The 19,355-nt window shown below is 42.6% G+C and overlaps 1 protein-coding gene across 1 annotated transcript; it reads left to right on the top strand.

Moving 5' to 3' along the window:
* Positions 1-314: 314 nt before the first annotated feature.
* Positions 315-13,427, top strand: ENC1 (ectodermal-neural cortex 1). The gene is made up of 3 exons (XM_056514314.1): positions 315-558; positions 5,089-6,902; positions 10,336-13,427. Exon 2 carries the CDS (start codon positions 5,101-5,103, stop codon positions 6,868-6,870), a length of 1,770 nt encoding a protein of 589 aa, XP_056370289.1. The 5' UTR covers positions 315-558; positions 5,089-5,100; the 3' UTR covers positions 6,871-6,902; positions 10,336-13,427.
* Positions 13,428-19,355: the final 5,928 nt, after the last annotated feature.

The following is a 19,355-nucleotide window of genomic DNA, read 5'->3' as shown; positions in this document are numbered from 1 at the left end:
GCCTTGCTCGGTCTTCGCCACCCAGAGGGACACGGCAGGAGGAGCGGGGCCGCTCCCGTTCGCTCGGCGTTCCCCATCCCGCGCCGCTCGTTCCCCCGGAGCGCGGAGCAGGAGCTCGTACAGCCAGCGGCTGCGGGCAGGGCAGGAAGCAGAGGCCACTCTGCACCGCCGTCCGGAGCCACACCGGCTCCCGCAGCACCTTCCCCGGCGCTGCCCTCGCCCCGCCGTCCCGCCCCCGCCTGTCACTCACGGGCTGTGCATAAAGCCTTCCCCCGCCCCCCCCAACCCATATACCGCTTCCCCGCTCCGCCGCCGGGGCAGAGCTGCGGCCGGCGTGCCAGCAGTAGCAACAGCTACTCTTTCCCTTTCTCCCGTCCCTCTTCCCTACCTCCCGCCCTCCTCCCGCGACCCGCCTCCCGCCAGCGGCCCCAGCTCCGCCCGGCTCCGGCGCTGCTGCTCGCCCGCCGCGGCGCCGCCGACCCGCCAGAGCCCGGCTCCTCTCCCATGCGCGGCGCTGCCTCGCCCAGGGACCTCCGCGCTCGCCCGGGAGCCGCTGCTGTGAGTTGTTGTGAGGGGGAGGCGGGACGGCAGAGCTGGGGGACAGAGCGGCCGGCGGTGCTCCTCCGGCCGGAGCCGGGCTGCCTTGCCGGTCCCTCCGCCCTGTGCGGAGCGCCGGGTACCAGCGGGCACTGGTGGGTAGGCATTTGCGGTGGTTTGCTGTGTTCTGTGCCCGGCTGCCCTTGGAAAGCGTCGGCTCCTGTTGCGGGGGCTGCCAGCCTGCCCGGTGGGCTGCACCTTCCTGCGGCGGGGCGCGGGCGGTCCGGAGCATCCCTCCGTGGGCTGAGCCAGGAATGGGCGAGCGCCTCGCTGCTCCCTGTGCTGGCTGCGCTCCCTGCGCCGGTACAGAAACTTTTGCACGTGGTTATTGCTCTATAAAGGAAACCAAATGCATTTTAGCTTCTCGCACTGCTTTTTATATCAGTCTGGGAAGAAGCTCGGCACGTGTCTTCTCAGAGACGGAGTAATTTAGGCGTTTTGATGGGCCGAGCGGAGGGGAATTTAGAGTTGCGTTTCTTTGTTTGCATGTGGTGAGCTGCAGTGCATTCCTAGCAGGAGCAGCGTGTTCTGCTTTCTGTCTCGCTGCAGGTCCTAGGCAGCCCCCGAGTCTGAAGACTTTAGGCAGTGTCACGGTTTGCCTCTGCCACACTGATAGCATCGGTGCAGATTTACCAATTGAAAGGGTGTTAGTTACTTCGATGGGATCATTAGCAGATTTCCTCTCTTTCAGCTGTTTCACTGATTCTAAAGAGAAACACAACCACCACTGTGTAATTACACTGCGGTATTAAAATGAGCGTGCATCAGGGATGTGTGAGTAATTTGAAGATACTTAATTTTTCATTTGATTTAGGCTGAGACCTGTATGCTGTAGAACTGTTAAGTAGGACAAGGAGCCTGTTGTTTAGTCTTACAGTATTGTTTACTAGTGGGCTGCTGTGACAAGTAGCCTGTTGAAGTGTAATTATAATCAAAGTCTTGGTTCAACCTCTATTCCTAGATAAAATCTATATCTGTAATTTACTGACCACTTCTTGTCTTTCACATACAAATACTATTTCTAAGGAGAAAAATGCCTGAAGGGAATTGGCTAATATTATTCAAGATGAACACTTGATCACTGACTGTAAATTACCTCTGCTGAAGTATTTGAGGCTTGCATAATTTCCAACACCAAACAGAGAAATTTGAGATGTCATTTTTTGCATTTTAATATTCTTACAAGATTCTGGATTGACCTAATCGCCAGAGACTCAGGCTGTTTACAAAAACACTATTAGTGAATGATGGTACTTGTTTCTAAGAGGAGTTTGTTCAGCTAGTCCATGTGCAAACTCATCTCAGCACCACACTGGAGGAAAAAGATGTGTATAGATATGTATCTTTGTTCTGTTTGGGGAAATATGTTAGCTTATCTTAAATGTGAATTGACATATTTTGAATTCCTCTCAATAGATGACATTGTGATGATAAAGACAATCTTACAGGAACTGTTCAAGACCAGCATATGTGAAATCTACTTCTCACCAGGAGATTAAGTTTCTGTTATAGTAGGGTGAAATGCTTAGTGCCTTATTCAGTAGCTGTTTGAGAAGGGTTTTTTATACAAATTTTTAATTTTTTTTGCAGTGGTATTTGTTACTATGGCTGTGGGTGGGCTTTGGGTAACAGACAGTGATCTGTTCCTTCCCTCTGCATGTGGTCTGTAGTTCACTAGTCTCCACTGTATGCATAACTGCAGGGTGGTTTTTTAATGTTTGCCTCTATTTTGTTGTGGTTATGGGCTTCTTCTGAGTGGTGCTGAACAAGCATTGCTCATGGGAGTACACAGCCTGGTAAAAGATCTAAATGCCTGCATCTGCAGCCTCTGATGTAGACTTTACCTGCCCTATTTCTGAACCCTGTGTGCATGATGAAAGAAAGTTTTCAGTACACTCTGAATTTCCCCAATACGTGGGGGCAAAGAAGAGAACTGTGTTTTCACAGAGATCCTGACATGCCTAGACTGTGATGTCTACACACACATTCAGTTAACTGGAATGGAAGGTGGGGGGCAGTGTGCATATTCAGAAACTGGTTATTCTGTTATCTCTGATCAGTGGGGTGTTTAGCTCACATCCTGCTCCCTGATGAGGAACCTTGAGTAAGAGTGAGTCCTTGCTGTGAGGAAAACTGACCTGTAGAGATCCAGTGAATAGTGCCTTGCATCATAACAGCATTTAAAACAGCAAAGTGCCTAGAAAAGTTTGAAAAATTTGATGGTAAAGTGTTCAGCTTCCTATATGTGTCTTCAAACTGCAAATGTGCTAGTATTTCAGGCCAAGACCTTTCTGTAATCCTTCAGCTCCAGGCAATTTCAACCTGTAAGTGGTCAGTATCTTATTTTTGGCTATAGGTTAAGTGGGTTATTTTAGTCTGAGATTAGTGCTCAAGATCCTCGAATGCCATCTGGGTATTTTTTTTTTTTTTTTTGCCAGACAATACAGCTTCATTAAAGGTAATTTAATTTTCCTTGTAAAAGAGTTTGTATTTTGAAGACATACCAGCTGCCTTAAGTTGTTCTGTGCCTAGTGCATTTAACAGGTTGGTCTGGGGAACACTGGTGTTATCCCTTTCTAAGCTTTTGCATGGTAGACTAGACAGATACTCTGCCTTGTAGCTCTCATGTGTAGGTCTTCTCTCTGCTTTGGAGGCCTTTGGGTTGTGCACTGTGTATTGGGCAGTGTTGCCTGTTCTTTTCAATCCCAGTTAAGTTTAATCAGGCAAGTTATATTTCATATTAAAGGAAATGGGCTATGGTTGTTTTACAGTAAGGTGCGTCTCTCTTTTCCTTACTTTAAGTTGGGTTTAAGGGCTTTTTTCTGTAACTAAAGGGAAAGGTTTATCACAGACTTATTGTTGTTCAATATGGTGAATCAATTGCATTAGCACAGAGAGTGGGGAGGATGGTACTGGCTGAGCTGCAGTTGGATTGCAGGTGTTGCATGTTCCATACACACAGATTGCTTGTTCTGAAATGGAGTCTGCTGTCCAAATTAAACATGTGGTTTTGATTTTGTCAGTGTTTCTGGTCATATGAATCTAGAAAAATACATGTGTTAAAAATGCTGTTTTTGGGGCTTGTAAAGCTCTTATATTATCTTGAAGCATGAGCTGTGGGAATGAAATTCTACAGTTCTTTAGTGCTTAAAGATGCTCAAGTATATGAAAGTGTCTGTATGAGAGATAAGTACATCCACATTAAAAATCTTCACAAGTGGCCCCAGGTCATGCTCTGACTTAGGACATTGCATGCTTTCCAGGTAGTTCTTTTGGCCAGTTCTTTATTTGAAGGTGCAGTGAAAGGTCCTCTGGACATGCAAATAGCATAGTAATTAGGCAAGTTTTGTTCTTGGTTTTCACTGAGTTTTCTCTGCAGTTTGGAGAGAGAGAGAAGTGAGATTATTACAGTACCAGTTACAGCCACATCTTGCACTGAGTTCTGTATGTTTCATCTCCTGCTATTTCCACTGTGGCTTTTTGGCCATTGGCTTTATTTTGCTGCCAATATTCCTCCCTTACCCTGTACTCCATACTATTTTGACTTGACTCTTAGTTAAATCTGGAAATTTGCTGCTGTAATTATACATAGACCTGCGTATCATGGCTGGTAGCACTAACATTCACCTCTAGACAGGATCTGAGTAGTGTTTTGTTTGTTAGGAATAGTGCAGGATAGGAGATGTCTTCTGTTTTATGCCTCCTCAAAACTTCAGAATGAACTAATGGCTTAAGCTCTCTGGACCTGACTCTCCAGGTGGCTTCTGTGGTAGTGTCTCAGTGACTTTGGATGGTAGCCAAAACATGTTTTTCTGCTGACCCTGCCTATGTATTTCTATATCACTGTAGCAAGCAGACACTGAATTCTGTGGAATAAAGGTGGAATTTGTAGAATTTGCTAATCATACTTTTTTTACAGTTACACAAGTCTAAATGTATGGTTGATACCAGGGTTTTATTTTTAACTTTTTTTTATTTTTTTATTTTGTGCTGTTGCATATGTATCACTGTACTAAAGGGAAGCTTCCTAATGGGATTAGTAGGTTTTTGTTCCCTATGCAGCTTTTGACATTCCTTAGGTATTCTGTCTGGTAGCTCTTCCTGCTATGATTCAGTACAGGAGAATGTTTCAAGCGTGTACATGCGTATGTATGTAATGAATCAGCTGGTCTAGGTTGGGGAAGGGTGAGAAAATCAGTCCTGGTTCATTTTCTTTCTCCAACTTACTGTATTGCTATGAAAGTTGGAGATCAGGTTTCCCAAGATAAACCTGCTCTTGGGCAACAAATTTAGGCTATGTCATTTATGAATCTCAGCTTACAAAAAAATGAACGCATGCCAATGGTAGATGTAATTCTCTGTCCACTCAGCTGTAAATTAAGGCTTTTTCTCCCCCATCCTATGGTGAATAACAGACACACTTTTTGGTATGTGAAACTAATATTGATTTTTTACTTTTATTTATATTAAATTTTTTTTCTTTGCTTATAGGTGTGAAAGAAAATGTCGGTCAGCATGCATGAAAATCGCAAGTCTAGGGCCAGTACTGGCTCCATAAACATATACTTGTTCCACAAGTCATCCTATGCTGATAGTGTCCTTACTCACCTAAACCTCCTGCGTCAGCAGCGCCTCTTTACAGATGTCCTTCTCCATGCTGGAAACAGGTCATTCCCCTGCCACAGAGCAGTTCTAGCTGCTTGCAGCCGCTACTTCGAAGCAATGTTCAGCGGAGGACTGAAAGAGAGCCAGGACAGTGAAGTCAACTTTCACAATTCTATTCACCCAGAAGTCCTGGAGCTTCTTCTGGACTATGCATATTCCTCCAGAGTTATCATCAATGAAGAGAATGCAGAGTCGCTGCTGGAGGCTGGTGACATGCTGGAGTTCCAGGACATTCGGGATGCTTGTGCGGAATTTCTGGAGAAAAACCTTCATCCTACCAACTGTCTTGGCATGCTGCTGCTGTCGGACGCTCATCAGTGTACCAAGCTGTATGAGCTCTCTTGGAGGATGTGCCTTAGCAACTTCCAGAGTATCAGTAAAAGTGAAGACTTCCTCCAGCTGCCAAAAGACATGGTAGTGCAGCTCCTTTCCAGTGAAGAATTAGAAACTGAAGATGAAAGGCTGGTGTATGAATCGGCTATCAACTGGGTCAGCTATGACCTGAGTAAGCGCCACTGTTACCTGCCAGAGCTACTGCAGACAGTGAGACTGGCCCTCCTGCCAGCCATATACCTTATGGAGAATGTGGCCATGGAAGAACTTATCACCAAGCAAAGGAAAAGCAAGGAGATTGTAGAAGAGTCAATAAGATGCAAGTTGAAGATCTTGCAGAATGATGGAGTGGTCACCAGCTTGTGTGCCAGACCCCGAAAAACTGGCCATTCACTTTTTCTTTTGGGTGGCCAGACCTTTATGTGTGACAAGCTGTATTTGGTGGATCAAAAGGCAAAGGAGATCATTCCAAAGGCTGACATTCCAAGCCCACGGAAGGAGTTCAGTGCTTGTGCCATAGGCTGCAAAGTGTACATCACTGGGGGGCGAGGATCAGAAAATGGAGTCTCCAAAGACGTGTGGGTGTATGACACCCTTCATGAGGAGTGGTCAAAGGCTGCTCCCATGCTGGTGGCTAGGTTTGGCCACGGCTCTGCTGAACTTAAGCACTGTTTGTATGTAGTGGGAGGGCACACTGCAGCAACCGGGTGCCTTCCAGCTTCCCCTTCAGTATCCTTAAAGCAAGTAGAGCAGTATGACCCCGTGACCAACAAATGGACCATGGTTGCCCCACTGCGAGAGGGAGTAAGCAATGCAGCTGTAGTCAGTGCAAAGCTGAAGCTGTTTGCTTTTGGTGGTACCAGCGTTAGCCATGACAAGCTGCCCAAAGTCCAGTGCTACGACCAGTGTGAAAACAGGTGGACGGTACCAGCCACCTGCCCCCAGCCCTGGCGCTACACGGCTGCAGCTGTTCTGGGAAACCAGATTTTTATTATGGGTGGAGATACTGAATTCTCTGCATGCTCTGCTTATAAATTCAACAGCGAGGCATACCAGTGGACTAAGGTGGGAGATGTGACGGCGAAGCGAATGAGCTGCCATGCCGTGGCGTCTGGAAACAAGCTGTATGTGGTTGGAGGCTACTTTGGCATTCAGAGGTGCAAAACGTTGGACTGCTATGATCCCACGCTAGATGTATGGAACAGCATAACAACCGTGCCCTATTCGTTAATTCCCACAGCATTTGTCAGCACATGGAAGCACCTCCCCTCCTAATTGTGTATATGTTGGCAATTACAAGTTATCAGGTAAGAAGTAACACCTTGGAATTTTGCTGTAATAATGCTTTTCAAAAAAACTCTTCAGCAGCAGCTCTGAGGAGGGGTGAGTATGTTTGGTGCAATTTTACATCTGGATCACCTGAGACAGTTTACAGACTGCTGTAAGCCAGGCACCATATCTGCAACAGCACCAGATCTGGGAAGTAGTCTGCATATCTTGCACCCACTTTTACAAGGCCTTATCCTACATGCTTTAGATGTAAAAGACAGAAAAAATAGCATTTACAACTTGCAGGGAAATGCAGATAATCCTTTGGAAATTGGCTCTGGCTCTTAAGTACTAAATGCATGCTAAATAAGGGTTCCAGTGCCCTTTTTCTGGTGACTGATGAGCCTAGGTCACTCTGCATCCAGTAACAGTGCCCAGCAAAGATAACAGTAAATTCTGATCTGAAGCCTGATAGCAAATTCACTTGAATTTCCATGCAGACAGCCTTTAGAGAAAGCTGCTGTCATATGATAGGTGTTTTACAGGGAGTTCAGGCCTAACTTTCAGTCTCAGCTAGGCAGTGTGGTTGCATCTGCACAGACTAAGGCTGCATTTTCTCCATTGTTACACTTCAAAATACAGATTTTTCAAAATACTTATGCTTACATATGTTGAACTAGGTATAGTGTCACAGAGATGTGTAATTAATATTGCAGCCTGAAATAATTACTAGTCTATAGGACACACTGTTCCAAAACAATTTAATTATACATAATGGGCCAGGTTCTTACCAGATGCAACTTCAGCATTGTATCTTCTCACAAGCAAGTCTGAATTTGGTCTTGCTTGATTGGTGGTTGTGCATTTCTTATTTTTGTGAGGAGGGGAGAAGACTTTTGCTATTAATCTGTGTGTTTTGCAACAAACCTGGCAGACTCCCATTTGTGTTGTATTGCTTTTATTCCCCACTTCCCTCTTGTGGCTTGAGTACAAAATCCGTTACTGCCAGCCAAAAAAATATAGTGATGTCCTTGACCCTAAATAGTCAATGCCCTGTGAATGGTAGTTTCTTTGTGGATTTGAGCAGTGTATATTGTATCCATGAAGGCAGTCAAGTTATAAGAAAAAAACAAATAAATACAGTTGCAGTAATTAAACAAGCTATGCATGTGCCATGTGCCTCTGGGTTACCTAAAAGTTCAGACTGAAAAAAATCTCCAGAATATAGGAAGAAGAACTTGTGTGTAAAGACTTCTCTAAGTTCTTCTGTTTGGAACAGATCATTGGGGAGGTTTTTTGGTGTTTTTTGCAGCAGTGGATGTTTGCCTGTCTCTTGCAGTAAATGTAAACCCCAAAGGTTTTTGAAGCAGTGTAGATAGTGTAGTTTCTCTTGCAGTCCCTTTTTGGTTGACTGGGAGTTTTGATTGAGTAAAGAGTACAAGGTTGGGCCCATGCAAAGCAGCAGCTCAGCTTTGAAATCTACTGTGAAACTGGGGCAGTGTTGTGCCATGGTGCTCTTCTCTCAGGTGGTTGTTTGCCCTGAAATCACTACTTCCCTCTCCCCACTTTGTTCTTCCAGGCTTTTGGGAAAGCACAGCAAAAGCTAGAGACTTACCAGGTCCTGGTTACTGACAGTAATTGCCCCCTGACAGCAAATGGAAGCCCTCATTTCTGTGTCAGCTCCCTCCCTAGCTGGGAGCTGCATCTCGCTATCTTCATTTAATTTGTATTTTTACTGACTTGATGCGGTTCTCAGTGTTATCAGAACAGCAGTATTGAATGCCCGAGCTGAGGTCTGTGCCAAGAAAAATATTGACTTATTCTTCTGAGTCTGACTTAATTGTTCTGGAGTTTACAGTGCATGAGGGAGTGTTTTATTTTGAAAAAGAGTTCTCTGAATGTAACGGTGCACAAAGCTTTCCTTTTACTCTGCAGTATCTTGTTAAAAGCCATTATTTTATCTTCACTAACACACAAGATAACTGGCTTAACAAGCACACAAGATTACTGAATGTAGCTATAGACTGAAATCTCTCCAGTGCTGTGTGCTCATCCAGCAAGTAGGTTGTTTTTTTTCTACTGGCTCCTGCTGCTTTGTCAGTGGGTGGGAAGGCCAAAAAGGAAATTACTTGTGATTACTCTGTTTTAATGGTGCTGTGTGGCCCCAGTCTGACAGCTTTTAGGAAGACTTCAGTCTGCTTTGTCTTGTTCCTCAAACTTGAGAGTTTTGAGTCCAGTTTTTTCCTCTCTGTTTTGGAATTGTTTATAGCTTTTTTTAAAGTTCATCCCATGACTAGAAACACTGTTTTGACTCAGTGTTGATAGTCTGTTTTTATGGGAAGATTGTCATGCTATGCTGAAGAATGCCTAGAAAAGACTTATCAACACTGAGTGAACCCTTTTTTTTAGACATAAAAAAAACTAACCCACACTTGCAAAAACACTATGGACTGTTATGTAGGCTGGGTTGTTTCCTGTGAATGTTCTCTGTTGTTCTAAGACATTACAGCCTGAGAGAGATGTGGTGTGTTCAAAGGATCTGGGAGGGCACTAGAGCTCATTTGCATTGTAATGAAATAGGATTTGCCTTCTAAAATTCTAGCAGTGCTGTCAGAAGTTATTGTGATGAACTGATGATGGTTTGGAAGCTGGAATTTTAATAGTTTCACAGTGAAAAAGCAAAGCACAATCTCAGCATCCAAAGACTGAATTTCTCATTAAATAATTGACTTTATAAAGGGCTCTAGGGTGGATTTATTGATGGATGGTATATTGTTGTGTAAAAAGAAATCAAGCAAAATTCTGCTTAAATGAAGAGTAGGTGTGTTTTAAGTCAGGGAGTTCTATGGCCCTCTCTCTGTTGTGAGTAAATTCAATTCAGGATTTGTTATGGTGAACAGAGGTATTGGGGCAAGACAACTTCACCTTCCTTTCTGCTTTGTTCCAACCAGGTTTGTTTTGGCTGAGGTGTAGAACAAAACTCTACACTGAGTGTTCTTGTGGATTTTGTAAAAGAGAAGTTACAAAAGGCTGTTTGCTTAAAACAAGTCCACAAATTTTTAAGATTTTGGGGGAACATAAAAATGTGGTAGTATGCAAGATACAGAGTCCATCACTTTGAAGTGTATCAGGCCACTTTGATTTAGATTTCAAGTGACTGAATTTATACCCAAAAAATTAATCAGTCTTTCTGCAGCCAAAAGGATGGTTTGCAGAGTATGGTTATTAGAATAATAAAGTCAGAATCTCACCCTAAATAATTGTTATTGACTGGTTTATATATTAGTCGTTGTGTATTGTATAAGAACTTTGAGGTTCAGAGTGGGTGGGGAAGCCCATCAGCTGGGTTGTATCCTAAGCCTAGATTTTAGATTTTGTTTGACATCTAACAAAAACCTTATGGTATATTGTTACAGCAAAACCTTTAAAGTAATATCCCTCTCCTTTTCCTCCATCTTCCCATGCTTTTAGTTTACTCCTTTATTTGGAGAAGAGAATTGGAACCTCAGATCTGGAGAAGTTTTTATGAAGAAAAATCATTCAGCATCTCTTGCATTTGAAGAAAATCATCTGCACCTTGTAAATTATCCAACCTAGACATGAAGGAATGGGAGAAGAAACCCCTGTCTTCAGTGCTTCAACCTGTGGTTAAATATGAGTGGACCAACCTCTGATCTGGTCCTTGTGCTAGTAATTGTGGATTAATGCCGATGTTAATCAGTCCTTCAGAGATGAAAAAAAGAGACAGAACTTCTCTTAGCTGTGCACCACACAGCACTTGATTTCCATGGACCCCGCTGTTTCTGTGCGAAATTTGAAATGGTTGTCACCTCTTTGTGGTGGTTTGAAGTGCCAGTGCCAGCTGCAGGGGAAGCAGGCCAGGTCTGAAACAGCAAGAAGCTGCTGTGAATGAAGATACAGCAGCATTGCTGCTGAACTCTGCTGACTGGAGAGTGCTTGCCTGTGGGCAGTGCCTACAGCATCTGTTACACCCTGTGTTGCATTGTCCTGTGTGCAGTAAGTGACCTTCTGCTTCATAAGGACCAGTCCAGTGGTGAAATATTTTTGCAACAGTGGGGAACAAATATTACGTCCCCCAAATGCTCATTTTTCCTGTTCTTCCCTGTATTTATAATTCAGTCTGTCCCTTTCTTATTATGTTACTTGTTCTAGATATAGTTATTTATTGTTCAGTGCTTGCATGCTGAAACAATGCCTGCAATTGTCTTCATGTTGCAAGGGCTTGTGTGAATTGTATGTTTTGCACATATTGTGATTGCTGACTTGCTCTGCTGCACAGAGAAAGAAAACTGTTGGGTAACAGTTGGAGGTGGGAGGGAGGAGTGGCTTGCCAGTCGGAAATGGAAGGATTACAAGACAAGATTTTAAATTACAAATGTGCTAAAGGAAGAAGCCATGGAGGCCTCTTTCTCAGGCCACCAGCTTCCCAGGTTGCATGTGGTGTCTTGTAGATGGTGTCCTTGCACCATTTCATTTGTTGGTCATGCCTTTCAATTTCTAACCTGGAAATAGCCAAAGTCTCTGCAAGACTCATTTTGTGCAGCTTCCTGATTGCAACGCAAATACTGTGGAAGAGCTTCTGGATACCAAGCCCAGATGAAGTCATTGTCCAAACTTATTTATTTATTTATTTGGTTGGAGGAGGGTTACTTACAATATAGCCACATTGTCCTGAAGGAGTGGAGAATGGTGATTCAAGAATGAAAACAAAAAACAAAAACAAATGAACAAAAACCTCAGTATAGGTTAATGATGAAGTCTTAAAAAAAAGAACAGAAATTTTGCACTGACTGGATTGCCTCATACATCTGGATTTCAGATCATCTGAGTGGCCAGATGTCAAAGACCCAAGTGCTCTAAAAAAATTCTTATGGGGATAGAAAATGAATTTCAAACCTCTTATCTTAAAAAAAAAAAAAAAAGCCCTCAAACTCTGCTGCGGTTTTTATTTTTGTTATCCTGGTGTGTCTTTAATCACTTGGTTGCTCAGAAGCCTCAGATAATCCTGAGAACCAAACTTTGACTTTTAAATAATTTTTTTTCTTATTGTTCTGGTCTTTGGACAGATATGAAGCTACTCTTAGGAATTTCAGAAGCTTGTGTTTCACAGGTACTTTCCTGTCATGAAGCTTGTATTGTATTGTGTTTTTTCTTAAATATTTCTGGAGCCCAATATAACTGGCACATGGCTGGTGTGTGCTGTGGTATAAGTAAACAGCTGCATGTGTGCATGCAAAACAAAAATAGTCACATTGGTGATGCTTGCCTTTCTCTGTGTGACAGTGATGTAGCTGTATTTGTGAAAGCTTTGTCATCTGGAAGTGTTTACATTGGTCATTGGAAGTTTCTCTGCGCTGCCTTACATTTGATTTGCTGTTTGGAGTAGACTCTTTACATTTCAGAAATAAAGTATTTGGAGTTCTGTGAATACTGAGAGAACATTGATTAATCAGCAGTCATTTGCAGTTTTTAAAAGGGTGAGTTCCAGCTAGATGTGATAAAATTGTAGTTCCACTGATGAAACTGATTCCTTGAAATGCGAGATTAAAAGAGTATTTAAACCCACAGCCTCTCTACCCTTGTCCCCCCTTAGATGACCTTTAGCAATAGGAAAACAGGTTAGGATAGGTCTCTGTCTCCTTTCTATATCCCTGTACCTGCACATGTTGCCATGTTGAAGCAAACAGCCTTGAATTTTTGTTGGCCTTTCATCTTGTGGATCACTCAGGAGTGTGAAGGGAGCCATAAAATCAGATTTCCTGTGTTTTGCATGTCCTCTCCCAGGCACTAGCAATTACATAAGGTACAAGGAAGTAAAGAACTGGCTCCCCAGGGGCCCCCGTGTTTGAACAGGACATGTACTTTGAGATATGTGCTCTCTGTCAAGCTGATCAGAGTCCAGAGGTGAAGCTGCCTTGCATCTGACTGTTTAGCTTATGAAATCTGTTTTGTGGCACCATGCAGCTTCCGAAAGTGGGATGAATTTTCTACAGCTGTTTCCAAACTTGTGGTCTGCTTTCAAGTCCTCAATTAATTCCTGTGTGTAGGCTGAAGGAAACTGAAGTCAGGGTGGGCCTCTGGCTCTGCAGGGAATACACTAGGCTCTTGCTCTCTGAGCTGTTGTGGGAATCCTGGCTAGCTACTTGACCATTTCAGTGCTGTGAAACACCCCAGACTCAGAGGCAAATGCAGTTCACAGCAGAGTGCACACAAAAACCCTGGCATGAGATGGGAAGGTTCCTCTCATTTTGCAGGCTGGTTACTGTAGAAACATGGAACAAAGGACAGCCTTCCTCTTCTGGTATAATTGTGCAGCCCCTTTTCTATATGTCTGACACCTGTCTGAATAAGAGTGATTAGAACAGAATAATGTTGCCATTCCTGGCCATTGAAGATGTGGTTCATGTGCTAAAAGAAAACTGCAAGTGAAGAAGTAAAATTGTCTATGTTGTTTGCTACTATGTCTTAAGATTTTGTAAAACTCATTTTTTTTTCACAATGTGAAACTGAAGGTCAATAAATTATTAGGTATTTCCTCTCCATTGAATGTTTATTTGAAGTGTTGTCTCTTCCTCCCCTCTTTCCTCACCCTTAAGTGCTTTGAATCCTTTATAATGCCCTTTTTTATGTCCTCTTAAAAGAAGCACATCAGCAACATGCAATTAAATGCTTTGCTTTAAGCTTCTGCTTCAGCTGCGCTTTCCTTCCCTTTGTTCTCTTCTGCTTCTTTTACTATGATCTCTATCTCAAAGTTCAGCAGTTAAAACTCAGAGAGCCTCAAAACATTTAAGAACAGGAAATGCAAGTTTGTTGGTGCTTGCAGTACAGTTTAGTTAGTGCCTGATACCAGTTGGAAATGGAATTATGCACCTTGAATACTTTCTAATTAGTCTCAAGTCAGAAAATGCTGGCTGTGTGTAAAACATTCCAGTTCTATATACATGTATAGTCAAACTCTTTGAACTTTTAATCTTACTTACATTTTTGTGTATGCATGGTGGTGGGTTTTTTGTTTGTTTAAATGCCATTTGTATACTATTTATATACTATTTATTTATAAATACTATTGATTTTCTGCATTGGCTTAGCATCTGTCTGGCCTGAAAATGATGCTGAACACTGTCCAGATATAAAAAGTTTTCTGATATCTTCTAAATTACCTCTATTAAAACTCCTGCAGCTGCCCTGAGAAAATCACAGGTTTCTTTGTGATTCTTTCTTTGCTCAAAAGAGCTGGGGACATAGTCATTTAATTCTGGCCTTGGCATGGCTTGGTTAACCTGTGTTTGAGATACTTGCCATCAGTTTTGGCTGGGGGACTGGGACACTTAGAGAATCTTTACATATGAAGAATACCAGAAGAAATCAGCCTTTCCACAGAACAAGATAAGATTAAATTAATTTCAGTACTTATCCCAAGCTCTTTGCTGGACAGTAATCTGAGTTGGTTTCTTTTATTTGGATTTCACCAGGGCATTGGGATGCTGCTTACAGCAGCACTGGGCATGAACAAACTGCTGTAGAGTGATTCAACTGATGTCACTTTAGGGCACTGGGTTGCTTATTCTAACTGGTCATGGATTCAAACTCCTTTGCTTTGAAGTTTTCTCATACTGGAGGTTCTGATATTTATGTTGAGAGTGTAAAAAATATGTATGTTTAGGTTTTAAACAACTGATGATCTGTATAAGACATCTGCAAGGCATTTGCTTTTTTCATAGTAAGTATGGAAACTAAATGCCTTGAATGATTAGAAAATAATCAGCTCATTAGCATTGACTATGGCTTCATCAAGCATCCTGGGGTGATCAGCCCTGACCTGTGGAAGTCTCAAAGGCCCTGTTTATGCTGGTAAATTGAATATGCCTGGGGAAGGTCTGGCGTGGAGGCCAGCTGGCAGGAAACAGCCTTGAGCACTTTGAGCAGCCCCTTGTCCTGGCAAGACAGGGTGGCTGCATGCAAGCTGCTTGAGTGGCTGCTGGAGTGCTCTGGCTCCTGAGCCCTACCCAGTTTGCATGGGCCAAAACCATGCTGGGGCTTCTCAAATGATTGAGCAGAGCTGGCAGCCTGTTCTGTGCCTGGGCACAGGCCTGAATGCAGTTTGATATATTGCCATTGTCCCAGCCAGAGCAATGAGTAACATCACCTTTAGGTCCTTGATAGCTGGGAGTGCAGAGAGGGGAGGGTAGGAGTGTGAAAAATGTTTGGTGTGCTCAAAGCCATGCTGGTGGCAAAAAAAGAAAGTGGAGCAGAGTTCTGTCAGAACCACAGCACAAGTGTGCACGTGGGAGCACATATGTGTGCCCATAACCCTGGCAGGCAAACACCAAATGAGACAGGTCACTTTTAAAATAAAGGATTGTTAGTCCCCGGTTTTACCCAGTATGGCCTCATTTTTAGCCCTTACACCACTCACAGCTGCATTCTTTACTCCCTTCCACGGTGTAAAAGGCTGCGATCTGAGGTGGTCTGTATGCATGTAAACCATACAGAAACATAAATACCATAGAAAAGCCATATGTTTATTCAAGTTTTTATGTCTTTGTGTGTGACATGAAGCCAAGCACAAGCTCACTCAGTAGTAACATAGGCACATATACAATGCACACATAGACCATCTATCTTTTGTGGGTCTTTAATAATGTTTTGAATTTTAAAGTTTCACTATTTGTTAGAAACTGTACATTTAAATATGAGAATTACCCTTAAAACAAAGCATAGTACATAAGGTGTGACTGTGAATTAAAGTATGTGGCTAAATAAATTACAAATCTTTCATAATCATGTTTAGGCAATGCTTCTGGCCTGGCAATGCTCTGACACTCTCAGGAAACCAAACTAGACAATGTGTCCTTTCTGTGTGTGTGTGTGTCTAGTTGCCCTAGAAACCATAATCTGTATCTCTGAAGCAATGGGGAGCTAGGAAGGAGGCAAAGCCACAGGAGTTTACTTCCAAGACCCCTCCTAATCCTTCTCTTATGCTATCAGACATTCAGTAAATTACTTAGTGCCTGGTAGTAGATGAAGTTCATTAGATATTTTATAATCACACTGGAATTTGTGGGCCATAGTCCGTGCTCTGATTCAAAGGTAAACTTTACGGCTGTGTTACTTAATTACAATTACATATTTATGCGAGCCAAAGCCGCAAATACAAAGTAAGACTTTACAAACCTGCATTTCTTTCCAGGAGATTTTAACATACCTCATCACATTTCAACCCAACAACAGGCTCATTAAGAAGCAAAAACACTTAGTCCCAGCCTCAGGCTGAGAAGCTGGAGCATGGGGATTTGTTGAAAGGTGCAAGAGAAGTAGTAGCAGAGCCTCCTCAGTTCTTCCAGCACTTTCTCCTGGAGCACTGGGTGCACTGCAGCAATGATGCCAGGCTGCTTTGTGAGACTGGCTGTGAAAACCTGTCATCTCATTCATGGTGTTAATTGGCTTGAGAAGGGTTAAACTATTTATAGAGATATTGTCTCCCAAGACTAACAGAACTAGGTCTGAAAGAAATAGGAAGGACTTGCCATCAGATAAACACAAGCAACTTGGCTTTTTACATAGCAATGAGGAACAATAATGGTTTCAGGCAGATGGTTACTCTTTGCCTAAAGAGTGGTGATAGAAACAGAAAAGTTTAGGGAACTGCTGGTAGTAGAGTATTAACACAGACTTTAAGTGTTATCCTGCTCCTTGGCATCCCTCCCAGTATGGAGAGGTACTGAGCAAAAGAAAGATGCAGATTGGACCTTTTATCTTAGGGGCAATAGGCTTTCTTTTCCATTCCAAGAATAGAAACATCTTGTCTTAAAACACTTGGAAGGAGAATTTTAAAGCCTAGGGGTGCTGTAAAGGGACTCAATCAATGCAGACTTCCTCCTAGGGTGAATGGCTGTCTGGATTGTCTTGGTTCAAGGTTTGAGAAGCAGCTGTGTGCGAGGAGACTAGTGGTTGGTGGGAATGTCCCACAGCATAGTGGTCCAGCTTTCATTTTCCTGTGAATATATCCTTTAATTTTCCTCACCCCATCTTTGCTCTTCTTGTCCATACCTGTGTAAATTCCTCATGGAGCTGTTGTCCCAGGCCTTATAGCTAGAGAGGGAACAGTGAGTATTGCAGAATTAAGAGGAAGGGAGGTAAAAAAACTTTTGAAGGCATTTGCTTACATATTGCCACTGAATATGGTCCAGGAGCTGCATACCATGGCCTGATAATCCTGAAGAGTGTCTGCCTTTGTCCTTCTCCACTTGTATGTCCCAGCCACCAGCTTGTAGCCATTAGCTTTTTGTGCCTGTGTGGCACAGACCTGTGCTTAGTTGCTTCTGGTTACCTTGTCAAAAACCCTGGAATTTGTTTTGTCAGGAGGTAACATCTGATGTGATTGTTAGCCAGGGCTTTGTTGGCTGTGAAAGGGGTAGTCACCTGTCCTTCTGGCCACAGCATTGAAGGTGCTGGGTACTGGGGGGTGAAAGGAAATCTGCTTGGCTTAAAACCAGCTTTTTCTGGGAGATGCTTTGATTCTGCCCAAGGATGGAAGTGTTGATAATAAAAGTGTTGAGAGTGGCACCTTGAGAAACATAGGAACTTTTTTCTAGTTGTAGCAGACCTAATAGCCTCCAAGATGCTAGAGGAAGTTTCCTAGGAGCCCAGAAAATATTTTGTGGGGTTTCTCCAGTGCTCACAATTGCTAGACTTGGGCAAGACTGGAGGGGGAAAAAAAATTTCCTGTCATGCACTTTTCCTCCAAGAAAACATGACATTTGTGGTCAAGCAACTCTACCTTGCTAACCTCTCATAGTGCATTTGGGTTTCTGCTTAAAAGATACTTTATCTGATAAATAAATACCTACAGTAGAATAAATAGATATGTGCACCAAAATATTAACTTTGTGATCAAAAGCACATAAACATCCATGGTCCATCTTGCTGTCATGAAAGGGCAGAGCTCACTCACCTCAAACTTCATGCAGGGCCATGTTGAGCTGCTGCTTGGTTTTCTTAACTGAGACCACTGGCAGGCAGTGGGAAAAATGACTGGAGCTGGTTGCAGCCCCAGAAACTGGGGACATGGACCTGAACCTGACTCTACACAGAATCTCAACTTCTGATAATTACAGGTGCAGCTGCCAATAAGCTAAGGCACATTTTCTCACTCTTTGCAGCTATTTTGGTTCTTAGAAGTACAAGTGATTTCTTTCTCTTGCTTTAGTTCATTTCAAACTGCAAGCATGGAAATAGTATTTGTGGTAAACAAGCCCTCTGAACTATTAAAAACTGGGGTATTGGTTTTATAAATTCAGAGACAAACTAGCTGATTGTTTAGACAATTGTACAATCAAGCCTCCATAATAAGAATATTTAAATAAAAAGGTATAACAGTAATTTTTAGCTTTGTTTGAAAGGCAAATAATGGATTAATTTTGATCTCTAAAATACACAAAACCTTTTTTTACTCCCAATGTTGTTAAGCTAATCTGGTTAAAAGCCTTAGCTTTCCCTGTCATCTCAAATACAGTCTTTACCCCGAAAAAGGATGTCTGTGTGTTCCTAACTTCACACAGCCTGAGTATTCATTTTGAGTTCAGAGGATTAATTCAGAGACTGTAATGTTAGCATGCATCACTTGCAGGATTGAGGCACATGCTAACAGGAAACAATTTTGTGATAGAGCACTGCAGACTACTAAAATGAAGTGTTGAGAAAGAGCCAAAATAATTTTTTACTGAGGCCATCAAAAAGTTTGGTCCATGGACAAACAGGTTTTACTTTCAGTTAAGGGTGCTTGAACAACACAATAGGCATAATTCAACTACAATAACTTGGAGAATCCTATCTAAACAGTATAATTTTAATACTTTTAGATTGTCACTTTCAGAATTTATCTAGCATTCTTTTCTCATTACACTATATTAGTTTCTTTAACATGCTTTATTAGTTTCATAAAATGCAGAAACATAAGTGTTCACTGAATGTTCCCCTGTCTAGACAGCGATGTGTGCACTTAAAAAAATTACAAAATACTTTCCAGCAGTTTGCCAAGAACTGTATTGGAAGAGAGGGAAGTGATGTTTCTCTTTTCTTCTCAAAATAAATAGGAAGAGACTAACTGCTTAGTGATCTCGACAGCCAGTCTGAGAATTCAAATTAATTGTGAAGAAGTAGATGCAAAAATCTTAAATGGATTTCTTTATGTTCTAATGGTGATGAGAACTGATGGTCCACCAATTTTCTGCTGCTGTTGGCCACCAGCAGCAGCTCTGATAGCTCAGTGAGTGTGCTGTTAGCAGTGAGCATATCTTGGAATCAAATGCTGGTATTAGGGCTACAGTCAGGCTGGGGCAGACAGTTGTTACTCTAGCTCAGCATCCTGCATGGATTAATCACCTGATAAAATGCACCAGAGCAGCTGTGAGAAACCCTGCAGAACCTGCTGACCTTCCTGGGGAGTTTCTCTTTGCTTCCCTGGGTAT

The sequence above is a fragment of the Oenanthe melanoleuca genome, chromosome Z (assembly GCF_029582105.1).
Source record: "Oenanthe melanoleuca isolate GR-GAL-2019-014 chromosome Z, OMel1.0, whole genome shotgun sequence".
In the NCBI taxonomy this organism is placed as follows: domain Eukaryota; kingdom Metazoa; phylum Chordata; class Aves; order Passeriformes; family Muscicapidae; genus Oenanthe; species Oenanthe melanoleuca.
Note: the sequence above shows the minus strand (reverse complement) of the source record. Positions and strands in the feature narration are given on the sequence as shown.